The sequence below is a fragment of the Saccopteryx bilineata genome, chromosome 2 (assembly GCF_036850765.1).
Source record: "Saccopteryx bilineata isolate mSacBil1 chromosome 2, mSacBil1_pri_phased_curated, whole genome shotgun sequence".
In the NCBI taxonomy this organism is placed as follows: domain Eukaryota; kingdom Metazoa; phylum Chordata; class Mammalia; order Chiroptera; family Emballonuridae; genus Saccopteryx; species Saccopteryx bilineata.
In genome coordinates, this window is record NC_089491.1 from 7,694,767 (window position 1) to 7,711,925 (window position 17,159).

A 17,159-nucleotide genomic window follows, 5' to 3' on the forward strand; every position below is an offset into this window, starting at 1 on the left:
GTTGCAATTCATCTCCATCTCTGCAGAAAGCATAAAACAGTTTTTAGTAAATTTGCAACAGTTACATAGTCTCCTGTTGGGGCTACTATCAGGTCCCCTTGTTTACTCCCCATGCTGAGGGGGTTTGATCTGCATGACCAGCTAGGGGAGGAAAGGTCACCCTCTAGGCAAGATCCTCGTCTTCCCAGTTTTGCCCGTTGCTAGGCACCTGGGGCTTTCCACCCTAGTGACCTGTGCCCAGTTTATAGTCCTTGCTCCACTCCTGTCTGTCTAACTGCCAGTTGCCATATGCCAAGGTTAAGGATTCAATCCCAGGTCAGGGCTTATACAGGAAGCAACTAATGAACAGACAACTAAGTGGAACAACAAATCAATGTTTCTGTCTCCCTAAAAATCAATTAAAAAAAAAAAGCCCCTTCTGTCTCACCTCAAATAGAAGCCAATGTCCTTACAATGGCTTTTGGCCCCGAGACCTCCCCCATTTCCTCTCTTTTCCCTGCTCTCCTCCTTGACTACCTGCTGAGTGCACACTGGCTCCTGTAAGGTATCCACGGGCTCCATCCTTCCCCTCCGGTGGGTCTCTACTCCTCTGACACTTTTCCACCCTATTGAAACGGGCCAGAGTCTGCCCCTTCCTGCACCCAGGATCTAAATTTGAACTCATTCAATATGCAGTGGGGCGGAGGGAAGGCTCAAATGTTATAAACTTCAGGTCCCATCCCTTTTCCTTGACTTATTTTTCTCCCAAGATCAGATGAGTAATTTATTCTTATTTGATGTATTGTCTGTCTCCCCTACCTTAGAATGTAAGCTCCACAAGGACAGGGATGTTTGTCTGTTTTCCTTACTATTGTATCTTCAGAGGTTGGTTAAAGCAGTGCCTGGAAAAATACTTGTTGGATGAATGAATGAATCAATCAGTATCAATCCCCAGATATCAGATAGCACAGCTTTCTTTTTATTATTATTATTTTTAAATTTATTGATTTTAGAGAGAGGGGAAGGGAGGGAGAGAGACAGAAACATTGATCTGGTCCTGTATGTGCCTTGACCAAGGATTGAACTGGCAACCTTTGTGCTCTGGGTGGATGCTCTGTCTAACCCAGGGGTCCCCAAACTGCGGCCCCCTGAGGCCATTTATCCGGCCCCCGCCACACTTCCGGAAGGGGCACCTCTTGGTGGTCAGTGAGAGGAGCACAGGATGCGGATGCTGTGTGTGGCGTCACTCATGTACAGTACTACTTCCGGTGACGCAGTTTGCACATGTCACGGCTCCGGAAGCGCATCATATCACTTGTTACGGCTAGCAGTGACAAATATGGAACTGGACATTGACTATCTCATTAGCCAAAAGCAGGCCTATAGTTCCCAGTGAAATACTGGTCAGTTTGTTGATTTAAATTTACTTGTTCTTTAAATATTGTATTTGTTCCTATTTTGTTTTTTTACTTTAAGATAAACATGTGATATGTGCAGTGTCATAGGGATTTGTTCATAGTTTTTTTTATAGTCTGGCCCTCCAACGGTCTGAGGGACAGTGAACTGGCCCCTGTGTAAAAAGTTTGGGGACCCCTGGTCTAACCAATCGAGCCATCTGGCCAGGGCTAGATGTCACAGTTTTCAAGTAAGGGTTTTCTCTTCATACACTGCCAGCTGTTCCCCTCTCTCCCCTCTCCTGAATGCCCTCTTTCTTTTCTTTTCTTTTTTTTTTAATTTTTATTTATTAATTTTAGAGAAGAGAGAGAGAGAAAGAAAGGGGGGAGGAGCAGGAAGCATCAACTCCCATATATGCCTTGACTGGGCAGGCCCAGGGTTTTGAACCGGCAACCTCAGCATTCCAGGTCGACGCTTTATCCACTGCGCCACCACAGGTCAGGCGATGCCCTCTTTCTTACTCCTTCCCAGCCCTCCTCTCCCCACTCCTCCCAGACCCCACTGCACCTGGAATGTTTGCTCCTTAAGGTCCCACTTTAAGTCAAAATGACCTTGCAGTCCCTGGGGGTCAGGAATATGCTTAGAAAATAGAAGTGTATCATCATAATAATGAGCTAACATTTGCCTCTATCTTTCAATCATTAAAACAGCCCTTATATTGCCTGACCTGTGGTGGCGCAGTGGATAAAGCGTCGACCTGGAAATGCTGAGGTCGCCGGTTTGAAACCCTGGGCTTACCTGGTCAAGGCACATATGGGAGTTGATGCTTCCAGCTCCTCCCCCCTTCTTTCTCTCTATCTCTCTCTCTCTCTCCTCTCTAAAAATGAATAAATAAAATAAAAAAATAAAAAGATTAAAAAAAAAAATTTAAAAAAATTAAAAAAAAAAACAGCCCTTATATTTATGATCAGTTGTGAAGTGACCACAGAGGGTATTATTTTACCTACATCTATAAAAGATGCCAAAACTGAGGCCTGGCGAGATGGAGCCCCAGCCCAGTTTCCTGTGTCTGTCTCCATAGGGCCCAGCCTGCTGAGCTCTCTTTGTGTGGCTGCCAGGTAAGACAAACAAAAAACCATATCCGCCTGACCTGTGGTGGCGCAGTGGATAAAGCGTCAACCTGGAAATGCTGAGGTCGCCGGTTCGAAACCCTGGGCTTGCCTGGTCAAGGCACATATGGGAGTTGATGCTTCCAGCGCCTCCCCCCTTCTCTCTCTCTGTCTCTCTTCTCTCTCTCTGTCTCTTTCTGTCTTCCCCTCTCCTCGCTAAAATGAATAAATTAAAAAAATTTAAAAAAAAGAAAAAAAAAACAACCATATCCACCACTGTATTGTCAACATCTTTTTTTTTTTTAAATAAGAGTTTGAGTCAGACTGACGACATACCCTGGGGAGCAAGATCTCAAATGCTCTCTTATTTATTGACATCTTGATTTGCTCTGTCATATCCTGCCAGACCCTCCTTTGAGCAGGAGGCATAGGACTCATCTGGAGATGGGCTGGATAACAGGAGGGACCCACATTAGTCACACAAAGAAGTTCCTGCCTGGGTGAGACTAGGCTCGGCTGCTGCTGGGGGTGGTGGAGGTGGATTAAGAGAGATAAGCATCAGGTGGGCGGCTCAGGTGTGATTGGTGAGGGGGCGGGGCTGTTCTGCGGCCTTTCAAGCCGCCTTGCCTCGGGATCAGCGTGATCAGCAAAGAAACCCGTGCTCAAAGTGACCCCCTGCCCAGAACTTCTCTCCACGTGGTCCCCACCCTCCAAACCCCTACAGAAACGATCTGAGCCCCTATAAACCTGGATCTAGAAGAACCCTAAGATGGAAAACAGGACAAGTTCCTTCCTGGCAAACCAGCTGGGCAGGTCTGCTGGTGCCAGGGTGGAGGGTGGAGCAGCAGATCAATCCAGCCCAGGAACTGAGCTGGCAAATGCCAGGCCTATGAGAGGGCCCTGGGGAGAAGCCAGAGGGAATCCACCTGGGCTTGATCTAGAGCTGACTTGGAGGGGCTGGTGGCTCTGGAGATGGGTTTAAAGATGGCTGGTTTGGAGGCAGGAATTTGGATATTATTACTGGTGTTTTAAAAGCAATTTGTCAGTTATAAAGGAACACTCACTGGGGCCCTGGCCGGTTGGCTCAGCGGTAGAGCGTTGGCCTAGCGTGCGGAGGACCGGGGTTCGATTCCCGGCCAGGGCACACAGGAGAAGCGCCCATTTGCTTCTCCACCCCTCCGCCGCACTTTCCTCTCTGTCTCTCTCTTCCCCTCCCGCAGCCAAGGCTCCATTGGAGCAAAGATGGCCCGGGCGCTGGGGATGGCTCTGTGGCCTCTGCCTCAGGCGCTAGAGTGGCTCTGGTCGCAACATGGCGACGCCCAGGATGGGCAGAGCATCGCCCCCTGGTGGGCAGAGCATTGCCCCTGGTGGGCGTGCCGGGTGGATCCCGGTCGGGCGCATGCGGGAGTCTGTCTGACTGTCTCTCCCTGTTTCCAGCTTCAGAAAAATGAAAAAAAAAAAACAAAAAAAACAAAACAAAACAAGGAACACTCACTGGAAGGCCAGGTACCAAGAACACTTGGGTTGCTCATTTAAAAATATAGATCTGTGCCTTGGCCAGATAGTTCAGTTGATTTGAGCATCATCCCAAAGAACAGAGGTTGCCAGTTCAATCCCTGGTCAGGACACATACAGGAACAGGGAGATGTTCCTGTCTCTCTCTCTTCCTTTCTCTCTCTAAAATCAGTAAAATAAACATTTAGCCCTGGCCGGTTTGCTCAGTGGTAGAGCATCAGGCTGGCATGTGGATGTCCTGGGTTCAATTCCCGGTCAGGGCACACAGGAGAAGCACCTATCTGTTTCTCCACCCTTCCCTCTTCTCCTTTCTCATTGTCTCTCTCTTCTGCTCCAACAGCCAAGGCTCCATTGGAGCAAAGTTGGCCTGGGTGCTGAGGATGGCTCCATGGCCACTGCCTCAAGTGCTAAAATGGCTCCAGTTGCAATGAAGCAATGGCCCAGAGGGGCAGAGCACTGCCCCCTGGTGGGCATGCCGGGTGTATCCCAGTCGGGTGCATGCAGGAGTTTCTCTGCCTCCCTGCTTCTCACTTCAGAAAAATACACACACACAAAAATAATAAAGTAAAAAAAATAAAATAAAAATTTAAAAATATATATATTTGACTGACCTGTGGTGGCACAGTAGATAAAGCGTCGACTTGGAATGCTGAGGTCGCCGGTTTCAAACCCTGAGCTTGCCTGGTCAAGACATATATGGGAAACAACTACGAATTGATGCTTTCTGCTTCTCCCCCCCCGTTTTCTCTGTCTCTCTCCCCTTTATCTAAAAATCAATCAAAAAATTAAAAATGTATAAGCCTCCTGCAAAATCAGAATCCCTAAGGCAGAGTTAAGAACCCAAATCTTGCCTGACCTGTGGTGGCACAGTGGATAAAATGTCGACCTGGAAATGCTGAGGTCACTGGTTCGGAACCCTGGGCTTGCCTGGTCAAGGCACATGTGGGAGTTGATGATTCCAGCTCCTCCCCCTTCTCTCTCTCTGTTTCTCTCTCTCCCCCTCTCTCTCTCCTCTCTAAAAATGAATAAATAAAATTAAAAAAAAAAAAAAGAACCCAAATCTTTATTTTTAAAAGCCCTCTCGGATAATTGTGACAGAGGCTTAGAAATTATTCCCAGGTCTTTAAAGAGCATGTCTGTGGAAACTTCACTCTCTGAGGCTGCTAATTAGCTGTGTTTCTTTGGGAAAGTGACTTAACCTCTTTGAGCTTCATTTGTTTAGCTGGAAAACAGGGATAACTCTACAGCTCTCAGGGCTGCCATCAGGAATACATGCAACAGCCACACTGAGCGCCAGGCTCGGGGCCTGGCGCAGAGCATGTGCTCAGCATGCTGGCTGCTAGAATTATTATGGAAGCTGAGATCCTTTGGGATTCTGGGATGAACACAAGAAACTGAAGGAACTTAAGGCCAGGAGAGATTTACTCCTGTTCAGAGTTCCCAATGATAGGAATGAGAGGCTCACTGAGAAGAGAGCAAAGCTTCCTACTCAAGAGAAATTAGGAGCCAGAGGCCAAGGCCAAGCCCAAGAGCAAAGCTGGGGCTGTTCATTTCTGGCCACTAGCCTAGCTGCTAGATTAAGACCTTGGACAGATATAACTTTCTAGAAGCACAGCAGAGATTTGTGGTTAAGACCTTGGGTTTATGGGCTCAGAGAATTCTGGGTCCAAGTTCTGACTCCTTTTAATGTATGACCTTGAGTGAGAGACTCGAGAGAGATGGAGCTTCTGCTGGGGAACCAGGACAGCACACTGGCAGCCGGGCCCTGGGTTTGGACCTGTGACCTTGAGCAAGTTGTTCCACCCCTCCGAGATTCAGTTTGGGGATACTGAACTGGGGAACTGGGGAGGTGTGGGAGTGTGCATCTAGACACACTAACCCACACTGGCTTTTTTTGTTTTAATTGATTTTTAGAGGGTGTGGGGAGAGAGAAACATCGATTCCTTGTTCTACTCATGCTGTCCTTGATTCTTGTCTGGGCCCTGACTGGGGGTTAAGCCTGCAACCTCGGCACATTGGGACGTTGCAACCACTGAGCAAACTAGCCAGGGCGGCCCACACTGTTTTGTAAATGTTGGCTATTACTACTATCAAACCTTTCTTTGTGGAAATCTTTGCTTGTAACTGGGCCCTTTGCCTGGCCTTCCTCCTCTCTCTCCCTTCCCAAAGTGTCCCCTTCTTCTGAGCAAAGCTAAAGTGTGGTGCTGTCTGGTGACACTTCCTCAGTGAGGTCAGGCTGCCCAGAAATGACCCTTTCAGTTCCCAGGGATGAGAATACAGACTGTATTGCCTTAATGGTTTTTTTGTTTGTTTGTTTGTTTGTTTTTAGCAAGTAAAGGAAGAATTTATTGGCCATGCAGGAAGATAGAAAGAGAAAAGGGAACTTGGAAAAGGTTCAGGAGGTTAGCCAGGACGAGCTGCCACTGCCCACTGCTCCCTGGTTCCAAGTCTCATGGGGTCCCTTAGAGCTTAGGAGAGTGAGGCAAGGAAAATGCCCGTGGTAGGGCGGGGTGGGGGTGGGGTGGAGAAGAGAAGGAGGGTGGGGGAAGGCACAGGTGTGCTCCTGGAAGGGAGGGAGCTGTGCTTTAGTGATTTGAACTCCTGTATATGCGAGGTGATAAATGTTCAATTATAAATAACGTTTACACTGGACGTGATCAAACAGTTCGGGCGCTCACAACGTCAGTTACTCTGGGCTGCCTGTTTTCCAGCACCATCGGGCAGGCTCGGAAATGTCATGGCACAGTCCACCTCTCACAACCAGTTGGCTTCTTACTGACCTTAGGTGGGGGGTCACTTCAGATTCTTGGGAGGAATATTGCCAGAGAAAATCCTGTGTCCTCTGTGGGGCGCTGGGAGATCTAGTCTGTGGCCAATGGCTTGGTAGGGCGGGACCTTCCCAGCAAGACCGTGCTGGGGTGGCTTTCAGGCCGTTTGGTACATCTCTTGAGCAGACACTGCCCTCTCGAGGCTTCATCCAGCCATGACACCGAGGAGAACGGAGGCGCAAGGAGGAAATGGACCCAGCTGATTGGTGCTTTCCTTCCAAGCATCCTATTTAGTGCCTTAAAATTGGCCCCAAATGCAAAAGTCGTTGGAGTATTGGCAGCATATTCATTCTGAACCTGAAAACGTGAAATCGACCTTAGTATCATCAGTGGCCTTCCCAATGCAACTCAGGGCGACGGCCAGAAAGCAAATACGTAGCCGTAGGACGTCTTAGGACTGTCGGTTATCTGTAATTTGTGAAGAGGCAAGGGGTTTAGGGAACAAGAGACGAGTGTCCTTGTTTTCTAGTAGCATGTGGAATTAGGATTGAGGATAAGCTTCGAGTTAGGCAAAATAACTAGTACAGAGTTAAGGGAAAGGGGGAAGATATCTTGCTATAAATTTTGATATTAGATACCAAAAAGTGGGTGGGAGAAATGAGGAGAATGAAAGAAGGAAAGCATCAGTTACAGGAAGGCCAGGATTAACTAGCTCGATTAGGAACTCTGGAGCGAAGAGGCGCGTGCGTGCGGGGGCGTGGAGACGCCGGCCCCCCAGCTGCGGCGCTGCCTACAGTGGAACACTGAACGCTGTACAGAAACAAGGCGGGGGGGGGGGAACCCGCCAATAAGCCCACCGTCTAAACAGCATTGTTACTACCTTGGTGCACTCCCTTCCTACATGTCTGCCTTTAATGTCTTTACTGGATTTTTTAAATCATAAAAGTCAAATCATCAAACAGAGTTGTAGAAAATAAAAACTGCACCTATCTCCCTCCCCCCACAAAATCAGTCCAAAAAGCAGAGCTGGATTAGGACTGTGTTTGAGAGGGCTTCATCCCTAATCACTCTCCAACTGAACCGAGCCCCTTAGTGTCCTGGGCTCACCAAGTTCTCTGCCTCTGGGCCTTTACCAGCCCCATGTCCACTTCTGGAATGCTCTCTCAAATTATTATTATTATTATTTTGTATTTTTCTGAAGAGAGAAGTGGGGAGGCAGACAGACTCCCGCATGTGCCCGACCCGGATCCACCCGGCATGCCCATGAGAGAACAATGCTCTGCCCATCTGGGGCATTGCTCCATTGCAGCTGGAGCCATTCTAGCGCCTGAGGCGGAGGCCATGGAGCCATCCTCAGCGCCCGGGCCAACTTTGCTGCAATGGAGCCTTGACTGCGGGAGGGGGAGAGAGAGAGATAGAAAAGAGGAGAGGGGGAGGGGTGGAGAAGCAGACGGGGGCGCTTCTCCTGTGTGCCCTGGCCGGGAATCGAATCCGTCTCCCAAATTCTTGTCTGGCTGGCTCCTTCTCCTGCACAGATGTCGATGTCTCTTTTCTCGGAAGTCTTCTCAATGGTCCACGTTGGTTAGTGCCACTCGAGCGTGCACCTGTGACCCTGCAGCTGCCTGTTATCATGCTGCCTCACCACTGCCTCTTAGTTCCCTGACCCTCGGCTGGCAGGTGAGCAGAGACCCAGAGACCCTGGCTCCCCAGCTCCGGGCCTTGGTTTTTTGTGTGAACAGGGGCGAGCCGAGCCAACCATCCATGCAGAGAAAACAGGGTAAGGTAGGGGAAACTCAAGGATGAGAGTCATGTCTCCTGGGGTTCCCTTCCGTCCAAGCCTGGCTGCTGGCCTCTCCTCTTCTTCCCCCTCTGTGAAATGATGGGACCCAGGAAGTTGAGAGGGGAGTGGGTCAGAACAGGTGACAGCTCTGTGGGGCCTGGAAGAGTGGGAATCTCAGGAGCCCACTCTAGTACTGGCTCCATCTCTGGTTTGGTCACTCACTCTCCACCAAGACCCAAGGGAGCAGGAGCAGGACCACATTCAGTTGGGTGAGCACTGAGTATGCACGAGGCACATTGTTCCAGATGGATCTGACCATCTTGTTCTCAGAGGGCACTTGGTCTGGTAAGAGTCCAGTGCAAGGCCTCAGGGTGTGGGGCCCAGGTCAGAAGCCTGGATTCTGGTCCCAGCTCTGCCACTGTGTAACTTGGACAAGTTGCTTCCACTCTCTGAACCTCAGTTTCCTTAACTGCAAAATGGGGACAATAATAGAACCTACTTCATAAGGTGGTTGTGAAAACCCGTGACATTATGGTGTGGAAGTTTAAGAAATGGCCAGAAAGCCCCCCCCCACACACAATGAGAATGCATGATGCAGGCTTTCCTGGGGAGTGCAGAGGGCGGATGGATGCAGAGGGTGACCGCAGCCTGGCGCAGGGCCGGAGCACAGGGGAGGAAGGGCTCCCGTTTGTTCAGCACTGCAGGGAGCCCTCTAGAGCTAGCGCCCAGCGAGTATCCGAATATCCGTGACTCCCTCACTCCCCAGCCTCATTCAGTCAGGTTGGGCCACATGACTGTTCTGGACATGCATCTGTGAGCACAGGGATAACTGCTGATTCTGGGGTCAGTTCGGGGTTGATGTGTTGCCTCCATCTTTTCTCCTGCTGTGGGTTCCGGTGGTGAAGCTCTGAGACGGGAGGGCTGCCAGGCCCTCCTCACACTTTGTGAGACAGAGAAATCTTTACTGGGGCCAGCCATGGAGAATCGGGTTTGCTGGCTGAAGTAGCTAGAGCTAATGGACGCATACTGTCCTACTATTATCTCCACGTCTACAGGCCAAGTCAGATGCCCGTGGTCACACAGCCCATTAAGTGAGCAGAGCTGGAACCCAAACAGAGGGGGGACTCACATGGCCAGTTTCTAGGAACTACACTTCCTTCACCTTATGACAGCCCGGCCCTAAGGGCTGCTGTCCCATCTGAAATCTTGGGAGAAATGTCCAGCAGGACAGGGCCAGAGGGGCAGCAGGAACAGTCGGAACACTCGGCAAGTCTGGTGTGAAATGCTGCGATCCTGGATTGCGCTGAGCAGTTGTGACACTCCGGTCACACCCCTGCCGGTGATGGGGCTGGTCATGAGAAGCACCGCCCAGTGAGGAAGTGACAGCCCACCCTTGCTTGGCAGAGCTGACAGCCGGGGACCGGAACCCCCATTCTGTACATCAAGTTACAAGGGAAGAATTCCTACCAATGTTGCTATTTCACTATTAGCTCTTACCAGCTTGTTCCCCACCCAGAAAGGCAGTACTGCAAACTGTGAGCTTCAAAGTTAGACTTGGGTTCAAATCCCTGCTCTGCTACTTGCTGGCTCTGTGAACTTGGTCAAGTCACTTTGCCTCTCTGAGCCTCTATTTCCTCATCTGAAAACTGGGGGAGCAAAACTAAATCCTCAAAGGATGGATTGAAGCACTAGAGACAATGGCTATGAAGCACCTGGCACAGGGCCTGGCGCCTATGAGAGCTGGCAGCCCCTCCCTCAGGTGAGATGGGCACTATCGGAGGACAGAGCCCCAGCATACAAATCCACAGCAAGATCGTTCACGCGTTTATTTACAAAGAGGACACATATACACATACACGGGTGTCACTGGGACATCTTGGGGACCCTGGAGGAGGGAACGCACCTTCTCCTCCGCCTCCCCCCGACTCAGCACGGGCTCTCTAGGCAAGGGCTCTGACACTCCCTTGCTGGGAGCCTGTAGATGCGCGGCTTGGGGTATCATGCTTCTCATGGCCACATCCGCCTGCCCCAGTGGGCCGGGGACAAGGGGCTGTGAGCCTCTGCTCAGTCGCTCATGTCCAGGCCGAATTCTGGATACAACTCTTTGGTGGTGACACCTCGAATCATGGCTGAAAGGAAGGGTGAATGTCCGTGGGCGGGGCTGGTCAGATCCCTGACCACCAGGGCCGACTCCCGCTCTTTCCTGCGGTTCTTGTCGCCATGATTACCCCCTGCCACTCCTGCCCAACCACCCCTAACTAGACTCACCGAACCCCTGCCCCACTCTGCTGAGGAGTCAAACAGGGCTCCCCTCGAATACTTTCTCCACCCAGAGCAGCTGGAGTCATCTGCTGAACACGGAGATGTCGTTCACGTGGCAGTCAGAGCTTGCTGGAGACCCGCCCCCTTGGCCTGGCCCAGGTGCTAGGCCGTGCCGTCTGGTGGCACTGCTCCTGCTCCTGCCCTTCCTTCCTGCCCTGTGAATGGCTCTCTTCAGAGGCCTCCCCGACCACCTTCCTTCGTCCCCACCTGCCGCCCTATTCCTACCTCAGTACCCTCCATCTCTGCCCTTTCATTCCTTCGTAGTACCTAGCACGTTTTATAATTCATCTGTCTGTGTTTTTTATTAGTGACCAATCCCCCTACACCACCCCAACATGGAAACAGAAGTCACATGAAAAACAGAGCCCTTCAAATGTCTGGTTTTCCACAGTGTTCCCACGCCTTGTAGGGTAGCGCAGGGTAGGTGCTGAGTAAATATTCACTGAACAAGTGACAGTGGATAGGGCGCCTGCTCCATCTCCTATGAACTGAGGAAAGGTCTCAAGCTGGGGCCTGTTTAATGAGAGCTCATGCCCTAACCACTGGGCTACAGTCACCTCATACTTCTTTCTTCCTGAGCCCTGGTTATCTTCCTCTCTTCGTGCCTCTCTATTTCTCTCCTCCTGTTTTCTCCTTCCCCTCCTTCGGGACCAATTCCTCACTGAAACAGAGAGAAGCCCTCCCTGCCGTGGAATCCTGGATGCGGACAGTTCTGCAACAAGTGATAAAACTTATGCAGCAACTGGACAGACAGTCCCAGCTGTCCACCCCAAATGGTCACTGGCCACTGACCATCAATGCCCACCGGTCTGAGCCAGGTGATGCAACTGAGGCCATCTAAACAATTCCTTACCTCCAAGGTGGGCTGTCCAAGCCCGCCCAGACACACAAGTGTCTGTGCCTCAGGCCAAGTCCTCTGCACAGTAAGACTGTGTTCAAGGAAGAACCCCTTTAAACCACACAGAGTTGCCCAGCACTTTCTGCCTCTGGAGCAATCAGCCCCTTGAGGCCAGGTTTCAATCAGTCTGAATAGGCCCCAGAAGAGTGGGGACCCTGGTCTCTGGTCCAGCAGGTGGGTGAACCCATGCTCAGACCTACGTGCAGAATCAAGGCATGCTCCACCCAGAATAAAAAGCCAGGGGGCTCAGGTAGGAGCTGTACAGCTGCTTCGCTAGGTGGCCAGGAAGGTGCAGGGGCCTTCAGAGAGTGGGCAGCTGCTAAGGGTGGGAAGGTTGGCAAGTTAGGAGTGAAACCCAGCCACGGCTGAGGGTCGGGGCTTCCTCTGAGCCCTGTTTGCTTCTCGGAGTCCTGCTCTCACCTAGCTTGCCCAGCAGCATCTGGCCCGCATCCTTGATGTCATTATACTCATGGAGCTGGGAGATGTGGTCCTCCAGTTCGTCCACACTGTAGCCCCTGGGTGAGGGACGGAGAGAGGCTGATGAGGGTCCAACGCTCAGAGAGTGACAAGGCATCTATTTAACAGATGTTCACGAAGGGCCTACTTGGTGCTCAGCGATGGGGACAAAGAGATGGCAAGATAGACCCTGTCCACTGAAGCTTGTCATAGCAGGGTATCAGCCCCTGGCCAACGCTCTCCATACCCTCAGGGAGAGGCCCCATGTCCATGTCATGTGGCTGGCACAAGGGGTGTGGGGAAACCCAGGAGTTGTAGAAGAACCAGCCTCCCCCAGGCACTGAAAACCGCGCCTGCAGAGAGGAATGGAGTCTGAGTGCAGACAAAAGCAGAGGCAGAGAGTGTGGGCCCCAGACAGCGTTAACCTCCATGCCCAACAGCTCTCTGGTTCCTGTTTCCTGGTACCCCCGAGCCTGCGCACATGCTACCCGGTCTGAGCCAGGTCTGAGAGAGGCTGCTGGGACACCCCGAGTCCAACGGTGCCGTCCTGTTTTGACGCTGAGATACCGTGACTGGGTTGCCGTTAGTGGGCACGTGTTATCTTAAGTACCCTGAGGAGTCCAGTGGGACTTACTCAGATGTTAACTGGGCGATCTCCTTGTCCAGCATGTCCCTCTTCTCCTTCAGTTTCTGAATGTCAAGGTGCAGAGAATCCTCACTGGCCCCATCAGCCTGGCCAGACTTGGGAGATGGCCGCTGAATGGAACAAGAAAGTCACTGGCTGAACTGACCAGTTATTCACAATTCAGAACCTACAAGTTGTCCCCCAAATAGCCACTCCCTGCTTCTGCTTGGTAATAGAGGCCCAAATGAGACTACATTTCCCAGCTTCCCTTGGAATTATATATGGCACTATCACTAAGTTCTGGCAAGTGGAACTTAATTCAAAATGGTATATGCTACGTCTGGGAACTGTCCTTCCGGGGAGAGGGCAGGCCTTTCTCCTTCCTGTCAGCTGGAATGTGGAAGTGACACTGGAGCTAAACAGCGTTTTGGATGATGAAGTAGAAGCCACACTGAAGATACGGCGGAACAAGACAGAGGCCTGTGTCCCTGATGTTTAAGTCACCACTATTTGGGGTTCTCTGTCACTCCTAGCCAAACCCAATTTTAACTAAAGGGCCTACCCCGGCCCCAACCTAACCCCAATCTGCCTCATGTCTACGTGGATTTGTCTCTCAAGTCGGTGATGTCGCTAAGTTTATGATCTCATTGGATAACCAAGTCTTTCCCTGGGACTATAGTTCATCTTTGCCCGTTATGCTTCCAAAAGCTGCAGAGACCAGTGCCTGGTACACTGCTAATTTTCAGGAAATGTGTGTTGGATCAACTGTCTACACGTGACGCAAGAAGAGATGGAGGAAGACGTGGTTCCTATTCTTTGGACGGTGCGTTTAATCAAGTCAGTCGTCAAATAGTGAGTAGGCACTGGCAAAGGCTCCTGCGCTGCAGCAACAGAGAAGACAGCAAGCCTGGCCTCTGCCTTCATGGAATGGGTGTTTAGTTCCAAATATAAGACACTCGGCCCTGGCCGGTTGGCTCAGCGGTAGAGCGTCGGCCTAGCGTGCGGAGGACCCGGGTTCGATTCCCGGCCAGGGCACATAGGAGAAGCGCCCATTTGCTTCTCCACCCCTCCGCCACGCCTTCCTCTCTGTCTCTCTTCCCCTCCCGCAGCCAAGGCTCCATTGGAGCAAAAGATGGCCCGGGCGCTGGGGATGGCTCTGTGGCCTCTGCCCCAGGCGCTAGAGTGGCTCTGGTCGCAATATGGCGACACCCAGGAGGGTCGCAACATGGCGACGCCCAGGATGGGCAGAGCATCGCCCCCTGGTGGGCAGAGCGTCACCCCCTGGTGGGCATGCCGGGTGGATCCCGGTCGGGCGCATGCAGGAGTCTGTCTGACTGTCTCTCCCTGTTTCTAGCTTCAGAAAAATGAAAAAAAAAAAAAAAAGACACTCAACAATTATGCTCTTCCCTTAGAGATCTTCATTTAAAGCTCTACTCAGAAGTCACACTTCTGGCCCTGGCTGGTTGGCTCAGTGGTAGAATGTCGGCCTGGTGTGTGGATATCCCAGGTTCGATTCCTGGTCAGGGCACAGGAGAAGCGACCATCTGCTTCTCCACTCCTCCCCCCCCCCTTCTCCTTCTACAGCCATGGCCTAGAAAAATTGGTTCAAGCAAGTTGGCTCTGGGTGCTAAGGATGGCTCCATGGCCTTGCCTCAGTTGCTAAAATAGCTTGGTTGCCGAGCAACAGAGCAGTGGTCCCAGACGGGAGAAGCATCAGCTCCAGACAGGGCTGCAGGTGAATCCTGGTCGGGGGGCATGCAGAAATCTGTCTCTGCCTCACCACTTCTCACTTAGTAATTAAAAAAAAGAAAGAAGTCGCACCATCGGGAAGGCCTTCACTGACTACCTCATTTAAATGGTTGCTCCTCAATCACTCACTATTCTTTTGTCCTGATGTTTTATGACATCTATCATCACCTGACATGTCATACCTGTCATTGATATTTTCTTTTTCTTTTTTTTGTGACAGAGACACAGAGAGAAACAGAGAGAGGGACAGACAGGAAGAGAGAGAGATGAGAAGCATCAGTTCTTCGTTGTGACACCTTAGTTATTCACTGATTGATTTCTCATATGTGCCTCGACCGTGGAGCTCCAGCAGAGCGAGTGACCCCTTGCTCAAGCCAGTGACCTTGGGCTCAAGCCAGCGACCTTGGCTTTAAGCCAGCGACCATGGGGTCATGTCTATGATATCACAGAAGGGACAGTGACCCCGCGCTCAAGCTGGTGATCCCATATTCAAGCCTGATGATCCCACGCTCAAGCTGGCAATCTCAGGGTTTTGAACCTGGGTCTTCTGAGTTCCAGTCCGATGCTCTATCTACTGTGCCACCACCTGGTCAGGCTCATTGATATTATTTTCACTGTTGGCCTTACACCATTGGAGTATAAACTCCATAAAGGGCAGTGCCTTTGTTATATTTATTGCTGGTTATACTGTGTCTACAACAGTACATGGCACATAGTAGATACTCACTAAAATTGGTCAAAAGAATGAATGACAAATTAGTAATCTACAAGGTACAAATCTGAAAAGTGCTTTGAAGATAAAGTATAGTGTGCTAAACAAGTGTCTAAAAGGTTCACTAGCCCTGGCCGGTTGGCTCAGTGGTAGAGCGTCGGCCTAGCGTGTGGAGGACCCAGGTTCGATTCCCAGCCAGGGCACACAGGAGAAGCGCCTATTTGCTTCTCCACCCCTCCGCCGCACTTTCCTCTCTGTCTCTCTCTTCCCCTCCTGCAGCCAAGGCTCCATTGGAGCAAAGATGGCCCGGGCACTGGGGATGGCTCTGTGGCCTCTGCCTCAGGCGCTAGAGTGGCTCTGGTAGCAACATGGCAACGCCCAGGATGGGCAGAGCATCGCCCCCTGGTGGGCAGAGAGTCGCCCCTGGTGGGCGTGCCGGGTGGATCCCGGTCGGGCGCATGCGGGAGTCTGTCTGACTGTCTCTCCCTGTTTCCAGCTTCAGAAAAATGAAAAAAAATAAAAAAAATAAAAAAAATAAAAGGTTCACTAGATTGAGCCAGAAGTGCGGGTGAGGCTTCTCTGAGGAAGTTCAATTTTAAAAGATGTGTAGGCATGAGACTGGCAAAAAGCTGAGAGTATTCCAGCTCTGGGTGGTGGTACAGCACAAAAAGCGTCAACCTGGAGCACTGAGGTCGCCAGTTCTATCCCAGAATTGCCAACTTGACCCCAAGGTCGCAGGTTTGAGTCCCAGTCAGGGCATGGGGAACATATGACAGGCAATCAATGGGTGCACAGCTAAATGGAATGAGTTTATGCTTCTCTCTCTCTCTCTCCCGCTCTCTCAAATCAATGGGGAAAAAGAAAAGGTATTCCAGACGGGACAGTGTATGCAGATACTCTAAGACAAGAGAGAGCACATGTGTTTGAGGGAACCGGAGTGGATTATGTGTGGGTGGGCCGGGTGAGGGAGCGGATGGCGTGTGAAAAAGAACCACTTGTGGTGCTGTCAGGAGGAGGCGAGACAGAGCCCACTGGAGTGCCACTGAGGAGGGCAGGACACTGCTTCTTCGAAGCTTGGGCACGAGGAAAAGAAGGGGAGGACTGAGAAATGACCTGGAGTTTCTCAGCAGAGTAAGGTTGGTGAGGGGAAGCCCTTGGAGAGGGTTAGGGCTGGGTCAGCCGTTGTGGGGCCGGAGAGGAGGGTTGGGAGCAGCAGTGACTTACAGGTGGAGGGCAAGAGTGTGGGGGTGGCACAGGCATACTCACAGGGGATCGGAAGGCCCCGCGGCAACTTTTGGAAAGTCCTGGTTGAGTCCTGGAGAGGGATCCGATGGGAAAATGGCTGATTGGACCTCGAGTCCGCTCCGGGAAGACAGGGTACTGTGGGGTGTGGGCGGAGGAGTTGGGAAGTAGGAGCGCCGGGGGCTGGGTTGTCGGGAAGGGGGCACCTGTGTTCCCGGGATGAGGGTGTGCGGAGGACTGGGTCGGGGTCTCGGGAGGTGAAGTCTGGGACGAGAACGGCTGAGGCAGAGCTCTGGGAGGTCGGAAAGGGGCTGTAAAAGGATGCGCTTATCCCCTGCTATCCGCCCCTAGCCCACCTCCTGAGCCCGGGGGTCCGCGCCCCCCGTTTCGGGGGGGTCTGTGGTACAGGAGGGTCCAGGGCGGGGGCGGGAGAGCGGCCTCTCAGGTCCACCAGGTAATCAGAACGCTGCGATGGAGACCCGGAACGTTCACACAGCGAGCTGCGCGCGCACCCGGCGCGGTCGGGCCCCGCCTCTCAAAGTGGGCGGAACAGCTTTCAATATGACTCCGCCTCTTCCTCCTTGCGGGCGTCAACATGGCCATGCCCCC

At 51.7% G+C, this 17,159-nt stretch overlaps 1 protein-coding gene across 1 annotated transcript; it reads right to left on the reverse strand.

Annotated features, from left to right (window-relative positions):
• Positions 1 to 10,358: 10,358 nt before the first annotated feature.
• Positions 10,359 to 17,153, reverse strand: SWI5 (SWI5 homologous recombination repair protein). The gene is made up of 6 exons (XM_066254295.1): positions 17,136 to 17,153; positions 16,907 to 17,082; positions 16,575 to 16,623; positions 12,857 to 12,978; positions 12,187 to 12,281; positions 10,359 to 10,675 (listed from the first exon to the last, which is right to left on the reverse strand). The coding sequence occupies exons 1-6, from the start codon at positions 17,151 to 17,153 to the stop codon at positions 10,611 to 10,613; spliced, it is 525 nt and encodes a 174-aa protein (XP_066110392.1). The 3' UTR covers positions 10,359 to 10,610.
• Between the last annotated feature and the right edge of the window lie 6 nt (positions 17,154 to 17,159).